The sequence below is a fragment of the Bubalus bubalis genome, chromosome 17 (assembly GCF_019923935.1).
Source record: "Bubalus bubalis isolate 160015118507 breed Murrah chromosome 17, NDDB_SH_1, whole genome shotgun sequence".
Taxonomy (NCBI): Eukaryota; Metazoa; Chordata; class Mammalia; order Artiodactyla; family Bovidae; genus Bubalus; species Bubalus bubalis.
The window spans coordinates 37,229,107-37,248,116 of record NC_059173.1 but is presented as its reverse complement, the minus strand read 5'-3'; the positions used below and the strand labels follow the sequence as shown (position 1 = coordinate 37,248,116).

The window sequence follows — 19,010 nt, the reverse complement described above, 5'->3', positions numbered from 1 at the left end:
AAAGCATAGAAGATATTGCAGCTTCAGCCATGTATTCTTTTGTATCACTCCTTTTGAGGGAATGTCAGCTGCCATGTCATGAGAACACTCAAGCAGCCCAGTCGTGGGGAGAAACTAAAGCACCAGCTTGTCAGCCATGTGAATGGGATATGATGGAAGCAGATTTTCCAGACCCAGTCAAGCATTTGGATGACTGTATCCCTAGCCAACATCCTGACTGCAACTTCATAGAAAACTGTGAGGTTAGATGCACTCAGCCCCACTGCTTCTGAATTTCTGATCCACAGAAACTATGTCCAAGATTATAAGCCACTAAGTTTGGGATAATTTGTTATGCAATAATAGATAATAAATATGGTTTAAGTTCAATGTATTCTGTCTTAAATATATAAGTCTGATGTTTCCATCTAGATCATAAGCTCCCAAATTTGAGCTATATAAGACTTTCTAAATATACATAGATCTAAAAAATTAAGTAAAAACTGATATTCTAAGGTAATAGCAATTTGAAAACTAGGCAAAAGGAATTAGCTTACACTTCCATACATGAATTTTGTACAGTCATTGTTGGCAAGTCTAAGTCCTTTTTTCTTAAACATGTGAATTTGAAAGTCTTACTAGAGCAAGTAGGTGATGACTTGAAATTAATTTATGAAAAAAATTAAAGTATATTTTCCTTAAATACCTGAGGGAATAGGTGGGGGTTGGGGAGGAAGTAAGGTGTTAGTCTTGCTCTGGACAGTGCAAGGTAAAGGAGGAGAAGGAGGAGATGTTGCACTATCTTTCATACCATACAGCTTGGACTCTTTAGAGAGTGTTCGTGGCAAGGAAGATCCTCTGGAGGCATTAGGTGATTCAGTCTTTAGAGTCTTGGAATTGTAATGCAACTGTATTGAAACAAATAAACTTCCAAAATTAAAATTATGCACATGAGGAAAACAAAAAAATGTACTAAAACACGGCAGAAAGAACACTGATCCAGGAACCAGAAGATTTTTCAAGTTAGCTCTGTGATTCTAGCAAATTCCTTATTAGCTTTTTTTCATTTTTAAGGTGAAAATAGGTCATCCCAGATACTATTTTAAATTCTTTCTAGCTTAACATTCTAGGAATGTATAATTCTAGAATCTAAAAAAGTTGCACTAAGCAATGTTTTGCAAACATGAATATCAATGTTTAAGATACTAAAGACCTATATATAGAAAACTATAAAACACTGGTGAAAGAAATCAGAGACGACACTAATAGATGGAGAAATATACCATGTTCATGGATTGGAAGAATCAATATAGTGAAATGAGTATACTACCCAAAGCAATCTATAGATTCAGTGCAATCCCAATCAAGCTACCAACGGTATTTTTCACAGAGCTAGAACAAATAATCTCACAATCTGTATGGAAATACAAAAAACCTCGAATAGCCAAAGCAATCTTGAGAAAGAAGAATGGAACTGGAGGAATCAACCTGCCTGACTTCAGGCTCTACTACAAAGCCACAGTCATCAAGACAGTATGGTACTGGCACAAAGACAGAGATACAGATCAATGGAACAAAATAAAAAGCCCAGAGATAAATCCACGCACCTATGGACACCTTATCTTTGACAAAGGAGGCAAGACTATCCAATGGAGAAAAGACAATCTCTTTAACAAGTAGTGCTGGGAAAACTGGTCAACCACTTGTAAAAGAATGAAACTAGAACACTTTCTAACACCATACACAAAAATAAACTCAAAATGGATTAAAGATCTAAACGTAAGACCAGAAACTATAAAACTCTTAGAGAAGAACATAGGCAAAACACTCTCCGACACAAATCACAGCATGCTCCTCTATGACCCACCTCCCAGAATATTGGAAATAAAAGCAAAAATAAAGAAATGAGATTTAATTAAAATTAAAAGCTTCTGCACAACAAAAGAAACTATAAGCAAGGTGAAAAGACAGCCTTCAGAATGGGAGAAAATAATAGCAAATGAAGCAACTGACAAACAACTAATCTCAAAAATATACAAGCAACTCCTGCAGCTCAATTCCAGAAAAATAAATGACCCAATCAAAAAATGGGCCGAAGAACTAAACAGACATTTCTCCAAAGAAGACATACAGATGGCTAACAAACACATGAAAAGATGCTCAACATCACTCATTATCAGAGAAATGCAAATCAAAACCACTATGAGGTACCATTTCACACCAGTCAGAATGGCTGCGATCCAAAAGTCTACAAGTAATAAATGCTGGAGAGGGTGTGGAGAAAAGGGAACCCTCTTACACTGTTGGTGGGAATGCAAACTAGTACAGCCACTATGGAGAACAGTGTGGAGATTCCTTAAAAAACTGGAAATAGAACTGCCATATGACCCAGCAATCCCACTGCTGGGCATACACACCGAGGAAACCAGAAGGGAAAGAGACACATGTACCCCAATGTTCATCGCAGCACCGTTTATAAAAGCCAGGACATGGAAGCAACCTAGATGTCCATCAGCAGATGAATGGATAAGAAAGCTGTGGTACATATACACAATGGAGTATTACTCAGCCATTAAATAGAATACATTTGAATCAGTTCTAATGAGGTGGATGAAACTGGAGCCGATTATACAGAGTGAAGTAAGCCAGAAAGAAAAACACCAATACAGTATACTAATGCATATATATGGAATTTAGAAAGATGGTAACGATAACCCAGCAAAAGAGACACAGATGTATAGAACAGTCTTTTGGACTCTGTGGGAGAGAGAGGGGCAGGGTGATTTGGGAGAATGGCATTGAAACATGTATAATATCATATAAGAAACGAATTGCTAGTCCAGGTTCAATGCAGGATACAGGATGCTTGAAGCTGGTGCACTGGGATGACCCAGAGGGATGGTATGGGAAGGGAGGCGGGAGGGGGGTTCAGGATTGGGAACACGTGTACACCCATGGCGGATTCATGTTGATGTATGGCAAAAACCAATACAATATTGTAAAGTAATTAGCCTCTAATTAAAATAAATAAATTTAAATTAAAAAAAAAGAAAAAGAAAATAAACTTATTCCTGTCAAAATCATGGAAAATTTCATGCACATGGGGCAATGTGCAATTTAGAAGGTCTCTTGTTCATAATACAGCTACACTAGAGAAAACTTCAGAAAGTCTCATTTTAATGTAACTAGTGTCAGACACGACTGAAGCGACTTAGCAGCAGCAGCAGCAGCAGTGAAGGAAGAATATATATGATAGGAAATAAACCTGGCTACTAATAATCTAATTTCTTATCCTAGATATTTAGATTTTTACCTTTACATCAACTCCAGGAATATAAAACACTGTTGTTTCTAAGTCACTGGGCTTTGTTTGTAGAGATGATGGCACTTTCTTGCCAGTCATTAAATGGGTGGTAGAAGCATAATTAGTTTGAAACTTCTTCTTTTTGGAAGGAGATTCTTGATCTAAACTCCTGGAACTTCTGTCATAACTCCTATAAAAAGAAAAAAAATGGGTTTTTTAAATCTTTTTGTAAGACATTTCTCTTATGTTGTTTAAAGTCAAATTTCTATTAATAAAGTTGAAAAAGTGAGGCTGGTCATTATCTCTAGCTAAACTGGCTAATCCTTGCATGGGTGAGGTTTATGTTGTATGTTCCATAACCATACAGGGCAGTTACCTTTGTCCTTTCCTGAGGTCACAACTCTTCCAAACGAAGGCTGAACCAAATGAAACTACTCTTTACGTAGGTAAATATAGCTGAATACCAGAAGTTTATTTTGGTTTATTGCAGTTCAACCAAAAATAAATTAACATTCTTTTTATCATCACTATTACACTTCAAATACTTTAACTGGTTATACTGCCTTTTTGTCATCTCATTGTATAAAAATCTTCATTAGACAATGAGACATTTAAAGATCTTTTATTATAGAAAATTACAAACATATAAATGTAAATGGAATGGTAGAATGAACCCCCATGGGTTCTCCCAGCTTCAACAACTGTCAGCATTCTTCCTACCCGTTTTACCTGCATTTCCACGCATTTCTTACTCATCCACTAGATTATTAATACTATTATTTTCTCTAATTTTTTTTTAGATTAGGAAGGAAAAGCAAAACAGAAATTCAAAGAAGAACTAATCTAACTTTAGGCCTGTTTATACAACTATTTCTTCAATGATGGAAATGTGGTAAAGCTACTGTTACAGCCTGAGCAACATTCCAGTTTTCTGAGGCCTCTTTGTTCCCAATCTTTCTTATTTCTTTATGAATTCATCAAATTCTCAATAACAAGACACCTTTGAGTATTGTACCGTTCTTTGAAACATAAATGTGAATAAAAGGATAAGGACTAAGTGAGAAATTCATACTTGGAGAATTCCAAAGATAAAACTGTTTAACAAATTTGCAGAATCTAAATCAGTCATCCATTTCTAATCACCAAAAAATATTATACATTTGCTTAAGGAAATAGAATGATATACAAATGAACACTCAAACATTCCAACTATGATTAAAAATACTCTTTAAATCTGCATTTTGGGATGTGGGGAGAAATGTTTGTTATGATTAGTGATATATAAATAGTATTCCTAACAAATGAAGTTATATGTACCCCTTTCTGACCAATATCTTACCTTCTCAAGCTTATATCATCATGTTCTTGTAGAAGTGTGGTTGGGTGGAGCACACATTTTCCACTATCAATTTCAACTCGAATATCAAGTTCAAAGTCAATATTTCTCTCTGTAGCTGTGCCACTAAGACTTCTATTGGCTGGGGCTGTTGGCCAGCGTTCTGTAAATAGCTGATGAACAGCAGCAAAGCCTGTTGCTTTTTTACGAGATGTATGTCTAGAGAAAGAACAGCTGGTTATTATATTGTAGTAAAATGGGAAGAGTTTTCAGCAAACTATTTTCCAACATGTTACGTGAGCAATGAAAGTGTTAGTTGCTCAGCTGTGTCCAACTCTTTGTGACCCCATGGACTGTAGCCTGCCAGGATCCTCTGTCCATGGGATTCTCCAGGCAAGAATACTGGAGTGGGTTGTCGTGCCATCCTCCAGGGGATTTTCCTGACCCAGGGATCGAACCCAGGTTTACTGCATTACAGGCAGATTCTTTACTGTTTGAGCCAAATAACTTTGGAAATAAAGTCTGTAAATAAATTTTAGTATTTTATAAATTCACACAAATTACCCAGATAGCTCTTACTAACTGAGGTGTTTCCAAAGTTTAATGGAGTCACACTTTATTCAACAACTATGTACTGAAGAATTATTATGTGCCAGGCAATGTGCTAAGTACTTGGGACACAGGCACAATCACTGGCTAATAAAGAGTCTGAATATCAGAATATGACCTACATTCTACATTTTGGAGGAGATTTCATTTCACAAACTATAAAATTTAAATTCTATTTTCCAGATTTTATTAAAAAAAAAAGGAGGGGAAAGAAAACAATAATGCCATATGGAGCTAGATTATATTAGTAAATCATGGATATGTCTCAGTCTCACTCTGGCTAGGCACAGTAAGATTTATTTGTTTTTCTGTAAACATTAACAGTTGTAAAATGTTTTAACCTCAGCTCTAAGGTACTGCCTAAGAATCTTAAACAAAAAGGCTACTACTCACGAGGGTTTCCTGTAAATATAAAACCTTTCCCTCTCGTGGTCGTCATCCTTTTCATCTTTGTCAGAATCTTCACTGGTAGAAGACAAACTGTCATCCCGTCGACCCTCTTCAGACTGGAAAGAAATGCCTGGTGAAAAGCCTCCTGGGGTTTTGGGAGAACTGAACACGGAATATGATCCTTCACTATTTGATGAATAATGGGAAGGACCTTCAATGGTTACTGACAAGAGGTCCAACTCTGTCTCCTCTGGAAACTGAATGTAAAGAGAGAAAACATGAATCAGGTTCATATTACAAACCTCTTTTCAAGTTAAAAAAGACAAAGAAAAAATACATGTTTAAGCATTTAAAATCTCAAAATTGGATTTCCTCACTCTGAACTGAAAAGTCAGCTCTGTGAACATATGAAATGGTATACAAAACAAGGAAGGAAGAAGTTCAAACCACAGAAAGTCATACCACCACACACTAAAAATCACAGAGTGAAATTTTACTTTATGTAAGCATGTAGCATCATGTTGATTAGTACATACTGTAATTCTTTAAAGAATAGTTAATCATAGTATGGAGACAAGAGGAAACAATGTGATCAATTTTAAATCAGAAGGTCAAGAGAGCAATTAGTGATGGAAGAGCATGCTGGTGTTAGTACAGAATGTACTTTGTGCTTCTAGAATACTTTTTGTGGATATATCTTTTTAAAACGGGCCCTTAAAGGGATGAAGAAAGATGTGTAAATAGTTACATAATTAAGCATGTCAGCCAATCCAATGTAAGAATCCTATATTTTAAGGTGAATAGTTTGTATAATTTTGTTCCCTGAGGACGGTACCATGAGGCCATCTCATTTAAGTAGGCAAAAAAAAAAAAAAAAAAAAAAAAAAACCACCAAACTTCTGTGTCCTAATTTTGATTCCAAGTTTTGAGAGTTGCTTACATATTCTTTGAGAATGTGACAAGCCTTTGAAATGTATAATGTGCAAGGTAAATTTACTGATACTACAATTAGATGCATAGTGAAATCCTATAATCAAAATTTCAAACATTTGCAGAATCTAGATTTTCTTTATAGCTTTTCTTCAAAACATCATTTAGTAAATAAGTAAGTCATATTTTATAAGAAAATCTTTGAATCTTTAAAGCTGTGCTAAGAGTTTATGTAGATAAATATCCCTGTGTTTTATATTTATTTTCTATTTAACCAGGCTTCCCTTGTGGCTCAGCTGGTAAAGAATCTGCCTGCAATGTGGGAGACGTGGGTTCGATCCCTGGGTGGGGAAGATCCCCTGGAGAAAGGAAAGGCTACTGACTCTAGTATTCTGACCTGGAGAATTCCATGGACTGTATAATCTTGGGGTTGCAAAGAATCTGACACAACTGAGCTTCTTTAACTTTCACTTTCTATTTAACCATGCTTAATGATCTATTTGGAGAAGGCAATGGGACCCCACTCCAGTACTCTTCCCTGGAAAATCCCATGGATGGAAGAGCCTGGTAGGCTGCAGTCCATGGGGTCGCTAAGAGTCGGACACGACTGAGCAACTTCACTTTCACTTTTCATTTTCATGCACTGGAGAAGGAAATGGCAACCCACTCCAGTGTTCTTGCCTGGAGAATCCCAGGGACGGGGGAGCCTGGTGGGCTGACGTCTATGGGGTCACACAGAGTCGGACACGATTGAGGTGACTTAGCAGCAGCAATGATCTATTTTGTAACATTATTTTTATATACTGTTTTTATAAATAGCATACACAATTTAGACACAGGACTTGAATCAATTCAAATGTTAATGCCTTTAAGAATAAATCAGTCATTTCACAGTATATACATATATCAAATAATTATGCTGTACATTTGAAAATAATGTTACATGTCAATTTTCTTGATTTAAAAAATGTTGGACAGGTGAAATAATAAATTTGTAGAATCTATTCAATTCACTATAAATGATTTATTTCCAAGTTCAGTTTTAGAAAACAGGACATGTCTGTTAAGCTTACTCTATTACAACTGAATAATTCTAAAACAATTTAGCTTGACTAAATTCAGTGGAACTATGGGATATATATTGAGGCTATCTTAAAAGAGTGGGGGAAGTGAAACAAAACAAATGTGGAGTAAGTTCCAATTTTTAAATGTAACTTGGTGGAAAATTTCTAAACAAAGATTTATATACCTACTATACAATTACAATTTTAAAATTAAATTTTACTCTTACAACTATATTTAGGGAAAACGTGGTTAAAAGTGTTAATTTAACTTATAAATGATTGTGTAGCACATTCCATACTGTTTTGAACATAATTTTTAATACTTTTATATATGCTTTTTTATATCAGTGATTCAATAAATAATATTCAATAATTAATTTGTTATTCCAAGATAGTTTGATTCTAGTTTGAATTAGGTAACTCATTTTTTTAAAAGATTCTTTTTACAGATGAATGTAGGGAAAAAGAGATTCACTTAAAGATTAGCAAATAACTAATATATGGCAGTTTTTGGTTTATGATTTCATTAACTTGGTACACTGATTTAGTCCTTTAATTTTTGAGGTTAAATAATACTAAAATATATTCATGCAAGAGTTTATGAAATATACATGATAAAAAAAATTCAATCATTTTAAAGCTTTATGTAAAATATTTTCAAGATCTGAGTTTAGTATGAAAATGAGAGGAAGACATTTTGAAAACAGATTTTCAGAGTGGTTAAATAATTTTAAAGGAAAACTTATGTTGTTCTTAAAAAGTACCTGAAAATACCCTTCCCCAGGACAGCTGGATTGTGGTGCACTTCCCCATACTGTTTTTTTCAACTTAATTAAAATAATAAGAAAATTTATAAAAATTTATTATGTTAAAAAACCAATGTTTTAAAAGTAAACAACAAAAAAGAACAAACATTTTAACATAAATTTTAACATGCTTTGAAACTGACTTTTTGACTACTAGTTTCTGATATTATTTCTATATATTCTAAGCTAAAGTATATAAATAATAAAATAAATTAAATAAAAAACATTTACATTTGTATAAAATACCTAGTTTAATGTGGAACTGAACTTGAAAGAAATTATTCAACAAAACATTTCTACTTATGAGCAAGCAGTATGGAGACTACTGTATACACAAAACACTAATTCTTGCAGTACGGCTCTCAAATGATAGCATTTGGGCAGAGCCCTATTTGGTAAAGTACAGAGACTTTAACCATCACAATCCATACTTCCACTTGTAGGAATTAGTATTTCTAAACTGAGTAACTCATATAATTTCGTAATTACTAAAGATTCTTTAGCACTGTATATCACCAACAAATAGTCTCTCTCTTACTGTATCTTGGATATTGAAAGTGACTCTGGGTCCAGGAGATGCTGCATCCACACGGATTTCTGGCAGCTCCTCAGTTTCTCCTACTCGAGAACTATAAGTAAAATATAAGGTTATTAAACATTAATATTCTTAAAAAAACCCTGAACTTTTATAAAAGTCTGATTAATGACATTAACACTTTATTTCTAAATATTTACTTTATCCAAGGATTGAACTTTTGGTACTCCTTAATCTTTAGAGACTTCCCGGTGGCTCAGATGGTAAAGCATCTGCCTACAACGCGGGAGACCCAGGTTCGATCCCTGGGGCAGGAAGATCTCCTGGAGAAGGAAATGGCAAACCACTCCAGTACTCTTGCCTGGAAAATTCCATGGACGGAGGAGCCTGGTAGGCTACAGTCCATGGGGTCCCAAAGAATCGGACATGACTGAGCGACTTCAATGTCAATGTCAATCTTTAGCATCGCATAAAACAAAATTCACTGCTTTGATTAACACAAGATTTTCTAAAACCAAACCTTATAAAAAACAATTTATACTTATGGTATAGTGTTTTTAAGGTTTCTTTTTTTTTTTAAGTTTGTGTGTGTGTATGTGCTGTGGACTAAAATCTTTATTGAATTTGTTACAATATTGCTTCTGTTGTTTTAGGTTTTGTTTTTTGGCTACAAGGCATGTGGGATCTTAGTTCCCTGACCAAGGATCAAACCTCCACCCCCTGCATTGGAAGGCAAAGTCTTAACCATTGGACCACCAGGGAAGTCCCTATAGTGTTTTTTATTTATTAGTAAAACTATATTTTTCTGTATATTTTTCTGTAATATATAAAATTTACATTTTTCCATATAAAAGAACTTTTCTACAGTGACAAATTTAAAGCTACAGTTACTAATATGCAAATATTCATTTCTATAAGTTTACACATAAATTTGTCTAAATGGCAATGTACTTCATACTAAAAAGTACACAATGACTTTTATAATATAAAAGTGTATTTAAATGAGACAGAAGTCCTCAAACTTCTTATACTGACAGCATCCATTTGCTACCTTAATTTTGTAACTTCCCCAATTAAAACAAAATAAATAAGTAGTGAACTTTGGCAAAAGAGTCAGCAATTTTATTACTGTTTCATCGATTGAAATATATTACCTTGTTCTTTCCATTCGCTTAAGAGGTGGTCTTCCAGAAGCTGAAATGCTCTTCGATCTGCTGTAACTTGGTTTGTAACCCAAACCCCACTTATCCTTTAGAGAAGCAGCCTAATGAAAGGGGCAAGAAATAGGGTGACTTTAACTGTTACAGTATCTGACTTCAGACAAAATTTTCTGCTAGTTAACAAGTTAGTCTCCTTCAGATCAATAACAAGTTATTTTAAATTTTGACTTTAAATATCACTTAACAACAGAGATGGATCAGAGTACAGCAGGAATCAGCTACTCTTCAGTCCACATGTCAGTTCCTCTTACAAGGAAAATAAGACACGCTAGCTGACCTGAGAGGAAAGACTGGGAGCAAGACTGAGAGGTACAGAAATCAGGAGAAAAAAAGAAAACAGAAAAGAAATGAGAATTGGAAAGAAAGACTCTGGGAGAAAGGTGAGGTAGAGAGTGATACTAATCATTTCAAGTACTACCCCACCAAGAGAGCTCTTAATTACAGAAAAGGAAAGAAGTGATGACTGGAACACCCTCCTTGTCTCTAAATCCTTCTTCAAATTTGTAGTTTGGAGAGACTGGATATTAAAAAGTCTAATAATGGAGTTAAGAAAGCAAAAGAATTAAAAGGGAACTGAGTGGAATTAAAAGGGAATTGACAAATTTGACAAATGTTAAGAACATAGATGTAATTTCAATAATTTCCCTAATCCTCTCTACCTAGTTTTATTTTTTAAAGTTGGGCCAAGTATAAACTAACTTATAAATAGTATGCAAGCAACATTAACACTATGTATTTCCTTCACATGACTGTGAAGTACATAGTGTCATAAACTTTAAAGTTATATATTACTGATCATCACTGTCCATTTAGTACCATCAGAAGCCAGTGATGAATATTAAGTTGAATTTTCCCTAATTTAAATAATTTAGAACAGTATTCAAATGAGGTTGTCTGGGACTCTGGTGGTGACCAAGGAAAGATAGCTCAAGCCAATGAACTAAGGATCCCTGAAGCCTTCTCCGCTTCCTCTAACCTTAGCAGCTCTGATTTAATCAGTTCTTATGTATTGGTACTCAAAACCTTATTCTGGTTAATGGAGGGTTCTGCTGACTATATTTTAAAATATTTAGTTCTTCTACTAAGAAGACCACCTTGACCCAAAGCAACCTACCTCTACTTGAATAAGTTTTATAATTATTTTCTACTATATTTATTTCAGTTGTTCAGCAACTAGGCTAAATCCGAGAATGTGGTAGATGGTAGGGTCAAAGATAAATAACTTGTCCTTTAAGAGACTCAAACTCTAGTAAGGGCAACTAAACATGCAAATAATAAAGGTAAGAGTAAAGTGCTGAGAGTATGTAGTGGCTAAGAGTAAAGTCAGCTGTGGATAATGGGATGGGGTAGAATGGACATTTCAAGATTTCACATTTGCTTAGCGTCAAAAAAGAGAGTATGACTTTATGATAGGCAAACAAAACACAGTGGCTACGGGCATAACCTGTAGAATCCCACTGTTTGGGTTTGAATCTTGGCTCCATTGGAATTACTGGCTGTGTAACCTTGGTGAAATTACTTGAGTTCTTTGTGCCTCAGTTTCCTCATCTTTAACATGGGGAAAATATTCAATGATACAAGCTAACACATAGGGTTGTTATAAAGATTTAATGGGTTGTTAAGTGTAAAGTGCTTTAAACAGTGCTTAGTACATAGTAAACATGAGGTATAAAAATCAAGTGTTATCACCAGCAATGGAGAAGGCAAGAGAACAACATAACTCATCATAATTTTCATAAAATAAAAGCATTTTTTAAGTAGTATAATTTAATAAAATCCTCTTTGTTTACTCACTCGCATACTGGACCTCCGTAACTTTTTACGAACATCTCTTCTAATATCATTCACAGCAACAGATTCTAACTGTTGATAACGTTGAATTTCCTGGTTTATAGTTCCTTCACTTGCACCTAGTTTTCTGGATGCAAAACAAATATGGCAGTTAGTGTAAAGAGTTAACAAAGGAAGAATAAGTTTTACTTGCTCCTTTTTGATTCTTTAACTTATCAGACTATCAAAGATTATGTATGGACAGGCCAAAACTCTTCATAATGTTAATACCCATACCTGGCAAACTGTAAAAAAAAAAAAAAAAAAAGGAAAAACTGTCTTTAATGTTTTAGGAAATGGTTCTTATCTGTTTCTACATCAAGAAGTCTCTTTAATAATCTTACAAAAGCTATGGAACTGCTCTGCAGAATAATATCTGTATGTAAAATTTTATGTATAATTTTAAGTTTCAGAAAAGATTTTAGAGGAAGTATACTTTGCTACAAGTCATTTTTTCCACTGATTACAAAACTCAAACTGTAACATAAGTCAACAAGAAAATATGAATCATTGTAACTGATTTTACAGAAAAGTTTTTCGAGAATAACTTTCACTACATATTGCATACATTTCTGTTAAATCCTTGAATACAAAAAACCCCCACAGATACAGGTGTACCAATATTAGAAAAGCTGAAGTATGACTACCACCTTGGGGGGAAACAAAATTATGAAGTTTGGCAAGAAGAATATTTAGCCTTTACAGAACAAGTATGACCTAGTCAGTACTATATAGTAGGCAACAGATAAAAAAATTAGTACCACCTACTCCCTGCTCTTGACTTGCCCTAGACTCACTTCAGTTCTAGTGACCTGCTAAAACAGGCAAACAAAAAAAAGTATGAAGTTTGAATTCAGACAAAGACAAGTTCAAATTCTGATTTTTAAATCTCCCTGAGCCAATTTTCTTATCTATAAAGTTTGGATAATGCCATCTACCCTTGCAGAAATGTTGTGAGGATTAAATTGAGATAAGATGCTAGATTCACAATAAGTACTTAATAAATTCTAAACTTGCTTCCTCTCTTCAAACATTCACATTCCAAAAATATTGCTAGCAAAACACTCACACATATATACCTACGTAAAGATACATGTAAATAGACATGTAGAGATGCATATATGCGACATAAAGTCAGTCTTAAAATGCTCAGAAATGGGGAGCTGTGATAAGCACTAGATTAATGTTTTCAGCTTTATTACTAATGAATGTATGATCTCAGACAAATTACCAAACTTCTCTGGACCTTGGTGATCTCATTTACTTAACTAAAGGGGGTTGTACTAGCTCCAATCCAGTTCCCTTCTCATTTAAAAGCTCATGGTTCTATTATTAGGGAATATTATACTGAATTAAAAATCATTATACATACTTAAGATCATCTATTACTTTGGCCTGTTCATTCAATTCTCGGATATCTACTATACGCTTCATAATTTTTCTTCCTCTAAGTTCTCCTGGCTGGCTACCAGATGCTCCTTGTCTTCGATAATCAACAGCTTCCTGAAAAATCAAAAGCATGTCTGTCAAAAGTAACACCCCCAGGTCCCAAAGCAAATCTTATCTTATCACAGAGATAGCACCTTAAATCAAAAGAAGCATGCAGGAATCAAAGCGATCTATGTTAAGTAAGATGATTGGAATTCTCCAGTGATTCAAACCCCTTCATTTTCATAAGGAATCTAGTTGCTACCTACATTTCCCCATGAGTGAGCTCTGCATGCTTTCAAATGGGACTGGCTAGACTGAGGGGAGGCCCACATCTCTGGGTCACATAGATACTCTGCAGGAACAGAATAGCGCTGATGTGGGGGCCTGAGGCCTAGTAGGTGATTTACAAGTCGCTGCCCAAAGGTGAGCTTGTGGCCATCTCCACTTACTGCACTTCCATCTGAACTCTAAACAATAAACAGTAACGTTAACTTTTTAAATAAAATTTTCTTTCCAAGAACAAAACTAATTCATGATACAGTAGTTAAAAGAGGTTTCAGATTTTTTTAAAAATTAATACTGGAATGAAAGCAGAGAGAAACTTTCCTTTTAACTAATAAAGAATAATTACTGATCAAATAATCTGATACTACAGACAGAATATGTAAAGTATACATGGAAATACACATTTTTTAAATGTATATTTTGTGTGTGCACTTTGCTTTTGACTTTCATTTTTTAAAATCATTATTGAGATATAATTCACATGCCATAAAAGTCACCCATTTAAAATGTACAGTGCAGTGGTTTTTAGAATATTCATAAAACTGTGCAACCATCAGATTTTCACACCTCCCAAACAAAACTTTATAACGTTAGCAGTCTCTTCCTTCCCCTCTCCCAACCCCGCTAAACACTCCCAGGCCTAGGCAACCACTAATCTACTTTCTCTCTCCAGATTTGCTTGCTCTTTGCTTTTATTGTTAATGCGTTATCTGTAGGTTAAGGCACAAGCTGGCTGACAGTCATTATGAAACAAGCAATTCAAAGACAATATTATGAAATACAAAAAATTATATAAATGTAGGTACAAAGAACCGCCACTACCTTTCTTCCTTCACAATTAGCAACTATAATAAGTAACAATGATTTAATAATATCCCTTTCATAGGGTAAAAGCCAGTCTTGAAAAAGTCTAACAGTGTGAATTTACTTACAGTATGGATAGTGGGAGACATAGTGTCAACTTCATCCTCATCTGACAAGTCAGCTATATTCACTGAGTTTAGATCAGCAATGTCATCTATGTCTTCTTCTCCTGTCAGGGTTGTAAGGGTGTTACCCAGAGCATTCAGTCTTTTCCCAATGTTAGGATCCATGTGGACATCAATCCCACACATTTTCCACAATACGTTGAGTGTCCAGGTTCCAGCACTACTACTTTCTGTTTAAATAAAGAAGAGGCATTTTTGGTAAGTCTTAAGTATAGAAATTTAAATAATTCTACATTCAAGGAATAAAATGGATGATGGCCCTGTGTAATAACGAATACCTCTCATAGTTCTGTCAGAAACGTGAGACTATGGGGCTGATTTGCCTGTGATATGGTGTGTAATTCCTGCTTCCTCTGTGCAGCACTCTACTTTCCCCATGTGACCTATTCCCCCCTCCCCAAGCCCCACGTTCATCTGCCTTCCTGTGTCTATAGCAGGACTGGCATGAGCCTCCCTCATTAGCCAGAATTAATTAGATAATCAGTCTAAGTAAGGGTCAAAGTTGGAAAGCTAAGAATCCTCTCTTAGACTTGAGAAAATATGGTCCCTTTCTAGTAACTGAGGGTGGGGAAATGAGGTTCATGAGCTGCTGGCAGCTGTGTTTCATGCCACGTGTAAGGACGTCAGCAGTAAGAAAATGTGGGCAGCCAGAATGAAGAAAAGACAAGAGCTGGAAAGCGCCCTGGTGACAGCTGCAATCTTGTTTCTAGACTAACTTGAATTGACCTGGTTCCTTCTCTTCACTGAGACAGCCATTCTTAAGTTTAACTGTGATCTGCAAATAATTCTTTTGATAAGTTCCTGCTTTTGCTTAAGCTAGTTTGAGTGTGTTGTTTTCACTAAAAAGCCAGAGTCCGGACAAAGACTTGCGTGCTCTTCCTCCCATTATGTATGTTTATGTCAGTTATCACATTTTTCTTCTAACATTATTGCTGGAAATTTGCTAACCTTTTCAGTCAGTGGGGACTTCAGGCCTTGCTATTTTCTGGGACAAGTTACTTAGGATGGGCACTTGGACTATGTTTGGGAGGATAAGAGGGAATAATAAGGAGAAAAGGAAATCTAGTAATCTTAATCAGTTTCTACTGCTCCTCAACATCTGAAGAGCTCTTAAATATCTCCCGCTTACCCTAATTCTATACCAGGCAAAATAATAAAAATTTACACTATGCTATTATCTCAGAGACAAGACAGGTTATTACTTCTATAGTATCTCCTAACCAGTTTCCTAGATTTTTCTCCTAACTAACCCATGAAAGTATCCCTTTTGATAATGCCACCTCTGCTTTCTTGCTCAAAAATATTCAGTGCTTTTCTCATTGTCCACCAGATCAAGTCCAAACTCCTTATTTTGGGATTTAAGATTTTTCCCATCTTATTTTCACATAACTATTCCAGCCAATTTGGACAGTGCTAACTAGAACCTGTGTTCTAACAAAACAGGTATTTTTCTCTCTGCCTGAATTTTCCCTATTCATATTTTCCATTTTTGCCTAAGAAACAATTTTATCCATCTTTCAAGTCCCTGTTTAAATGCTAGTTCTTCCATAAAGCTTTCTCTCATTCTAGTATCCTTTGTAATTTAGAAATTTTATCTGCCTCCTATAAATTTCAATAGCAACTGGAATTTTGTATCAATATTTTATTGAGCTTATCACTTATTACAGTTTATAGTTGTACTGCAGAGCCATAACTACACTGTTAGAATTTAAATTTATAGAGTAGAAAGTGTATCTTATTCATCTTTGTCTTTCCCAAAACATTGTGTAGTTATGTTATACACTGGTCTTGTCTAATTAATTGTTAAATAAATAAAAATATACTGTTATTGCAAAATAGTTTTTAAAAACTAGGGAATAACAGAATGAGTTTTAGTTAAAAGATCCTCTAATACAAAGGCAGGAAAAATAGATTAAAAAAAAGCAGAATTCTACCTGATACATATAGCAAAAGTAATACCAAATATGAACTTACCAGCAGCTGCTTGTCCTGTAGTCCTGGAACATACTTCATAGGTACCATCTGGAACTACACCTGCACAAAAATCACCCCCAAAATAATCTTTAACAAAATTATGCTTGTGGTTAAATATACTGTAATTCTTCTTTCAAAAATCATTATCTAAATATAAATAGGATTACTAGTCTCTCTAGATTTCAGTTTCTAATCTGGAGAAAGAAAAGGACTACCTTAGATGACTTGCAAAATCTACTTCATATCTCACAATATTTTATTCTTATTGATTTTAAGAATTAAACTCATATACCTTAAATTAATAGAATATAAATCAACTATACTTCAATAAAGAAAAAGAATTTAACTGCAGTTTTACCTTTACATTCTATGTGTGATTTCCTCATCTGTTGGTCAATATCTGGCCAACTCTGAAACTCCAGTTTCTTGATGCTGGGACAATTTGTACCATCATGAGTAAATGGCACTTTGAGAATGCAAACACTTTAAAACTGATTTTTTGATAACTAAGAACTGCCACATCAGTTCACAGACATGATTCATCAGCCCTGTCTTTTACTTTGACAAGGACCTTTTTATGAGAATTAAAAAAAAAAGACTGCCTGCCATGATGTCAGTCTCAAAAGATCAGTCTCCTGAGCTCATTGACTTATGCTCAGAATACATCTAACTTTAACTTTGAAGCATTTTCTACTACTTAGCTTTAATCAGATAACTTCAGCTTTTTTTTAGAGGTTAATTAAATCAACAGTTTTAAAAGTAGAGACATACCATCCTTGAAACAATTTTTAAAGAAAATAAAACCTATATTGTTTAATAGACTCTCCCCAAATACAGTATTTCTGCAACTCACATTACCTAATTCACCTTTAATGTCATAGTTATAAAACAGAGCAAAATAGAAGAAAAACCTAAACAAACCTTTCAAATCTAAACATGCTAGAATGAAAGCAAAATCCTTTGAAACTGGAGAAATATAACTAAGGCTAGTAAATTAAAAAAGGGTAGAAAACATTGAGGACTTCCAATCCAAAGAAATGGAAGAGAATTTTTTAAAGTTAAAAAAAAATTATATAAATTCATAGAATACAGAGCCATGGTGTATTAATAAGGAACATTAAAATTCTTAGGATTAGACCTGAATCCTCAAAGTGAGAAGTAGGAAACCAACTGGGCTCCTTCCCATTGTACTTGTCATCTTTGAGTTGGACCAACCAAAATCCAGGATGGCTGTTTTCTTGCTGTGACAAACAAATGCTGTTATCCAGGTGTTAGCAGAAAGACTGGAATTTTTCAAACTTCTAATAGTTTAGCTTCTCTAAGTACATGTTAATGAAAAGAGTCTAATCTTTACTATTTATTTAAATGGTCCATGGAACACTTCCTACAGATCGTGCTTTCTAATTTTAACTGCATTTCCCCCAAATATTATTACTGAGAGAAGAAATTACAGTGGGTCACCTTTTTTTTAGGGTATGACTTTTAAATGATCCTTGAAAAAAAATCTGAATTTTTATTTCTCTGCCCTAAACTCAACTCTTTAAAAAAAAATTATCAGTTACATGCAAGTATACTTATTACTAATAAAAACTACAAAATAGTAAACTACTTGGCAAATTTGCAATTTGGAATTCTTTTTTATCGACAAAACAACTACTCTACTCACCTCCTTTGCCATCCTCCCAAGACACTCAACAATAAGCATGTTACAAATACAAGTCATTTGATAACCTCCAAAACTCAAAATAAATTATGATTTTCACAATTATTATAGCATATTAGTGTTCTACTTTGTTGGTATAATGTCCACTGAAGTGCTAAGTTATTGTTTATATTCTTAATATGTTTTTGATATGGAGTCAGACGTATATTTCTTATGCATTTTCCCTTTGTTTAAACTGTTAAGGAAACAGTATTCTTCCTTTGCTTCCAAATATACTTTATCCAATATGACTACAATGATGACAAAATATCACCTTAATAAAAATCAATAGGTTTAAATTTATTTTAAGGGAAAAAAAACAATACAAACAAAAGACAGTTATGGTGACTTTTTAAAATATATATAACAGCCATGTAAAATGATTACTTGTAAAGGTCGCTAATGAAGGCTATTTTTGGTCTTTTGGGTATTAAGCCTGAGTACTTCGATAGCAAGTCTTCTTAGTAACCTGAAGTATTTCAAAGACATCCTAGTATTTTACCTATTAATTATCTAAATGCAAAGCATTCAAAACCAGGAATTTCACCTAAAATTTTACCAAAATTAAATACATTTTGGAAAGTCTTCCAAATACCTAAAGAAAACTCACAACTGGAGGGATTTTC

General features: G+C 34.3%; 1 protein-coding gene across 11 annotated transcripts in view; it reads right to left on the bottom strand.

Annotated features, from left to right (window-relative positions):
* KIAA1109 (KIAA1109 ortholog) overlaps positions 1 to 19,010 on the bottom strand; it is a 206,838-nt gene that overhangs the window by 30,720 nt on the left and 157,108 nt on the right. For 7 of the 11 annotated variants that reach the window (XM_025268008.3, XM_025268017.3, XM_025268011.3 and 4 more), the window contains 12 exons: positions 16,683 to 16,742; positions 14,652 to 14,878; positions 13,701 to 13,901; positions 13,376 to 13,506; positions 11,968 to 12,091; positions 10,108 to 10,217; positions 8,957 to 9,047; positions 8,377 to 8,439; positions 5,622 to 5,875; positions 4,623 to 4,838; positions 3,293 to 3,473; positions 686 to 887 (listed from right to left, as the gene is read on the bottom strand). In XM_025268008.3, coding sequence (XP_025123793.2) covers positions 686 to 887; positions 3,293 to 3,473; positions 4,623 to 4,838; positions 5,622 to 5,875; positions 8,377 to 8,439; positions 8,957 to 9,047; positions 10,108 to 10,217; positions 11,968 to 12,091; positions 13,376 to 13,506; positions 13,701 to 13,901; positions 14,652 to 14,878; positions 16,683 to 16,742 — 1,860 coding nt within the window. The remainder of the gene's footprint in view (positions 1 to 685; positions 888 to 3,292; positions 3,474 to 4,622; positions 4,839 to 5,621; positions 5,876 to 8,376; positions 8,440 to 8,956; positions 9,048 to 10,107; positions 10,218 to 11,967; positions 12,092 to 13,375; positions 13,507 to 13,700; positions 13,902 to 14,651; positions 14,879 to 16,682; positions 16,743 to 19,010) is intronic. The other 4 variants (XM_025268016.3, XM_025268015.3, XM_025268018.3 and 1 more) reach the window with 4 other exon arrangements.